The sequence below is a fragment of the Anopheles aquasalis genome, chromosome 3 (genome assembly GCF_943734665.1).
Source record: "Anopheles aquasalis chromosome 3, idAnoAquaMG_Q_19, whole genome shotgun sequence".
Lineage (NCBI taxonomy): Eukaryota > Metazoa > Arthropoda > Insecta > Diptera > Culicidae > Anopheles > Anopheles aquasalis.
In genome coordinates, this window is record NC_064878.1 from 61,198,549 (window position 1) to 61,203,548 (window position 5,000).

General features: G+C 47.3%; 1 protein-coding gene across 9 annotated transcripts in view; it reads right to left on the reverse strand.

Moving 5' to 3' along the window:
- The window catches only part of LOC126577793 (glycogenin-1), a 14,816-nt gene that overhangs the window by 3,544 nt on the left and 6,272 nt on the right, over positions 1-5,000 (reverse strand). For 5 of the 9 annotated variants that reach the window (XM_050239726.1, XM_050239728.1, XM_050239730.1 and 2 more), the window contains exons 5-6: positions 3,461-4,450; positions 2,387-2,750 (exon numbers count right to left, since the gene is read on the reverse strand). In XM_050239726.1, the coding sequence (XP_050095683.1) occupies positions 2,387-2,750; positions 3,461-4,450 (1,354 nt within the window). Of the gene's footprint in view, positions 1,002-1,322; positions 2,751-3,460; positions 4,451-5,000 lie in introns of those variants that run through there. The other 4 variants (XM_050239734.1, XM_050239729.1, XM_050239732.1 and 1 more) reach the window with 4 other exon arrangements.

Sequence of the window (5,000 nt, forward strand, 5' to 3'; positions counted from 1 at the left end):
TGGCCACACCAAACAGGGATGTTGGTCATAATGGAAACAACGCGACACAGGGACACGGTAGTAAAAGGATCGCAACAAGCAGCAAGAGCAAGCGCAACGGCACAACCCCGGGAAGGGCGAGGGAAGGATTCAGTTGGATCGGAGATTCAGTTGGGCAGGAGAGGATCACGAGAGAGAAAGAGAGAGAAAAGAAAGAGATATAGAAAAAGAGAGAGAGTGAGAGAGAAGAGAATTGAAGAAAAGACGAAAACCAATTTTAGTCCATCTACCCATCAGTTGAATTGCACACCTTCCACCCCTTTTCGGGGCGGAAGAGTACGGGGGAGATGGCAAGTTGGGTGGGCTGATGGTGTTGTTGGTGGGGTATGGGATGTGGGACAAGGATTTTCGCTGAAGCTCTAGCTCTGATTGATCCTCTGATTGGCGATCTTCGAGACGATCAGATATCAAGCACCACACACAGGGGGAGGATATGAAGAAATACCAAACTCCAAGACAAGACACAATTCAACACACACGCGCAAAAATCACACAAAACAGCCGTCTGAAACACACAGGTAGATTGTGAGCACCAGGAAGAGGACTCGAAGGTTAGTTTAATGTCGTCAACATGTATTTTAGTGAAACGTATTGCCGGACATTATGGTTTAGTTCCGGCGGTGGTATTATGGTTAACCCACGTGGCTCGTGGGTTTCGTGTTATTGTCGCACAGTGGTGCGCCCGGTGATCATCTGGTTGTAGTGCTTTTGGTGTGATTTTGCTCCATCGGCTGGTCGAATAGCCAACCAACCACACATTGCGTCGATCGAAAGTGAAGTGTGTAAGATGATGATTCGTCTGCTCCCGGTCCGCTCCCCGACTCGACATTATCTCGATTCGACCCAGTTGGTGGTTAGTAGAGTAGAGGAGTGTTATTACGCGCTCCTCCATGGTAAATGCTTAGAAACCGTCCGATGTTTGAATGGTCGCCGTCTGTGTTAATGCTTTTTCCCGTGTTTGGCTGCATAAATTTGGAACAGATCAAAAGGTAGAACTGTGGTTGAAATGTGGTACAGTAACAGCCTGTCAACCCCTCCTTCCTTAAAGGCACAGGTGAGCAAACGTACTCTATCACAACAATCAGATAATGAACAGAATGAAGATGAGTGCCGGCACGTAACAAATCCATTAACGGGAAGACACGCAACATGATGAAACATTGAATATAGAACTGAAAAAAAGAAACTTCAAACGTTCCTTGAATGTTACTAAAACAAGCACAAAACAGACATCAACCAGATAATACACTACAGAAACTGACCATTACGAGAAAACACGATGATTCTATTGGATTTCTTGGTTTTTTTTTATATGCACTCTACCGGACGCAAACAAAATAGAGTTAAATTTATTCACAACAAAAAGCGAACTTTCGAAATCGACAAGGATGGAGATATCTTCAGGGACTAAACTGATCTCGATAGGTTCTCTCAATTTAAAGAAGCTCCCTATGGCTTATCCCCTCTGGCCTGGACACTTACTAGCTACGGGGTTTGCTTTCTGTGCTTTAGCGCCTAGACACAGCATGGCAGGCAGCGCATTTGTCTAATTTTGCACCTTCTTCCTTTTTTCTCTCTCGTCTTCCTGCTCCTAAACTAAAGCTCTCTTAACATGTCGTAATAAAATATACTAGCTGCTTTAAACTTGAACATGAACTTCTTGTGCTAAATCGGCCTTTTTGATACTTTAGCATACGCACTGTAAGAGCGTCGATACGATATATGGGGTGTATTCACTTTCTATAATTCCGCTAATGGCACTCAAGGTGTACTAAATCGATAGAGTATTATGCGGGATGCATAGCTAACCGACCGGTTGACCGGATAGTGCTGAATATGATGCTACACGGTAGGTAAGCCCGTCACGATTAGTTTATTCCTGGCTGTTATTACGCTACGCTAGTGCATTGTAAGATGATACTCGAGTATTGCTAGATGGGAGGAGCAGCGGAAGCATGCAGCTGCAGCCTCGAAACTGCATCGCTAGTGTTAACAATCTCGTTTTTAGAGGGAAACAGAAACGGGAAAGTGTGTTACACATGAACGGGTGATATTGTACGAGACAAACATGGGAGGCAAGAAGTAGTCAAAGGCGTAGTACTGCTAGTGATGGTAGCAGCCGTCGCACTGGTGCTAGTAACCGGCATCACGAAGGATTGTGATGATGATGATGAGCGGTAGTGATAGTAGTAGTAGTAGTAGTGGTAGTAGAATGAAGACAGGACACCACAGAAACAGAAATCCAATTGGGGGAACACCGGATTATCGGTTAGGAAGCGAATGACCGCCGTTTGCGTTCGTCCAGCGCAGGCCCAGACGATGGCCGGCAGGCCTTCAGGTCAATTACCTTCCTTCTTCTCGACCGGCACCTTGTCCTCGGGCTGTGGTGTCGGCGAACGGTCCCGTGCGTCCCGCTTCGGTGTGCTCGATCGCGAACGCGGCGAACGAGTTGAACGGGCTGGCGCAACCGTCACTACGGTGCTGGTGGTAGATGTGGTCGCTGTGGTGGCCGCGTCGCTTGCCGCTCCTGCACTACCAGCATTGAGCGTTTGCTGGATGCGCCGCCAAATATTGTCGAAAGAGTCCCGGCCCATGTAATCGATGTTACCCGTTTCCCAGCACTGGCGGCGCATGTGCTCCTCGTACGCTTCCTGCTCCACCGACTTTGCCTCGCCGAGATGAAGCTGTGCCAATGCACCGGCAAGGCCACACTACAAGAAAACAAACGGAAAAGAGAACACAAGAGATAATGAATCGCAAAGGTAATAACAATCAACGAGCGTGGAACGACGAGCAACAAAGAGATCATGTGTTTTTTTTTTGGGGGGGAATGATTGAAACATTAAACGGCAACGACTCAACAAACAATGAGACGAACACATACAATCTATACCATCACAATGACCAACACACTACGATTCACGCTGAGTACACTAAGGACACATGACATTCTGCGAAAACCGCACTGGGCGGGGGAATTGAACATCGAAAACATATCCTAAATAGTACAATTTTATCCGCTTTCATCCCTGAAATATCGATAAATTTGGTCGTTTTTGATTTTGTCGCTTTTGTTAGTAGTTAGCGCATGCATTTGAATGCCACTAAGTCGCATTAGCAGATTTTGGATTTTTTTGTTACATTTTCCAATAAATCTAAAAGAAAAACACGAAGCATACATTACGGTTATAGGGAGGGAAGATTTTGTGGTTAGAAGCAAGACAACGAGTACACCACCCCGGCTCCTCCAAAGACGGTACACGATGGGTACGATGACGGTCCACACCCCGCAATGTCCACCATTGCCACACAGTCATGCGGTTGCCCTCATGATGTTGCGATGCGCAGTGATGGACGAACGGTGAGAGAAACGACGACGATGACGACGGTGTGTGCCGCCAGATTGATGGAATGTACGTACCGCGTCGACCCTTACTCCTCCAGAATCTCCACCACTACCACCGCCACCATCACCACCACCATCACCAGTATCGTGGTGCCCACGTGGGTCCGTTCCAGTGCTATGCTGTCGAGGAGCTTCCTGCGGCTGAACTGGCCCCTGCTCTGGTTGGTCGTTTGTTCTTAACGGAAATTGTTCGGATTGTCTTGCAATCGCGCCGTTAGATTCGGAAGTCGGCTGATCTTGACCTTTCCACGTGGTTTCGTTACCACCACCTGCGGATGGCTGATAGGACTGATTGCCCGCAGAATCGGAACTAGCGCCCGGTTGCGTTTCCCAGTGTCCTTGGTCCTGTTGATGGTGCTGCTGTATCATCCGATCAACCCATTGCTCTGTGCGCTGAAAGACATTAGCATCATGATGCTGCTGCTGCTGCACTTGCGAGTGAGCCTCACTGCTCTCTTGCTGCTGATGCTGATAATGATGATGATGATGATGATCATCGTGGTGGTGCAAAGCATGATGTGTATGATGCGGTTGATCGCGATGATGGTGATCGTGGTGATGGTGGTGATGCTGAGCATGATCTTGAGACTGCCGTGCCAACCACTGCTCGTGCTCTTGGCGAGTTTGGGCGAGATGCTCTTGTGAGCGCAGTTCGTTCAGGTATTGGAAGTACAGACGCTCCTCTTCCTGCTTGCGCTGCTCCCATTCGCGCTCTTGTCGCTGCAGAAACTCTTCCCATGGATCAACATAAACCGTCACCGAATCGTAGGATGGAATGAATTGTTCTCTCTGTTGCTGCTGCTGCTGCTGCTGCTCCTGCTGGTGTTGTTGCTGCTGCTGCTGATGATGTTCATGTTGTTGTTGGTCCTGCTGCGGGTAGCTTCTGGGTTCATGGTCATGGTGATTGCCCGTGCCACCGTAGAGCGTTCCGGAAACAGTGGAGCGGTACTGGCTACCACTAACCTGCTTGTAACCTGGCGCTATCCAGCGACTAAAAACTTGTTGCTGTTAGGAAATAGAACTCAAAATTGCTTAGGCACACACACATACACACGCGCGCGACGAAAATTCTGTCTCACACCACACACACACAAACGCACAATTACGCACAGCAAATCATATCATGGCAATCCATGAAAGGACAAGCTCCGTCAAGCATAAGATGAAGAAAGGTTGATAAAGATGAAAATGTAATGACAACATGCGGCCGCCCCATCTTCCAAACTGATCGCAATTGATCGATCAGTTATGTTGCTGGTTTGTTGAAGAGCAAAAGAGATTGTCTTTTTTATTGCATTCTACCATCTATTCCTCCTTTTTTCTACGCCTTTGCATCTTTGTTCTAGAGAGTGTAAGAAATGCGTGGCCATCAAGGTGAGCTTGAGCCAGCAACCCATTATTCGAGAAAGCATTGATACAATAAATATATAGAGCAATAATAGATAGAAAAGAAGGAGGGATAACTTTGCAGTTCCCAGATGATATAAAGATATATAAAAAAAAAACGGATCTGCCGGACAATCATTTATCCATCGTTTCCTCGATCTTGGCCAAA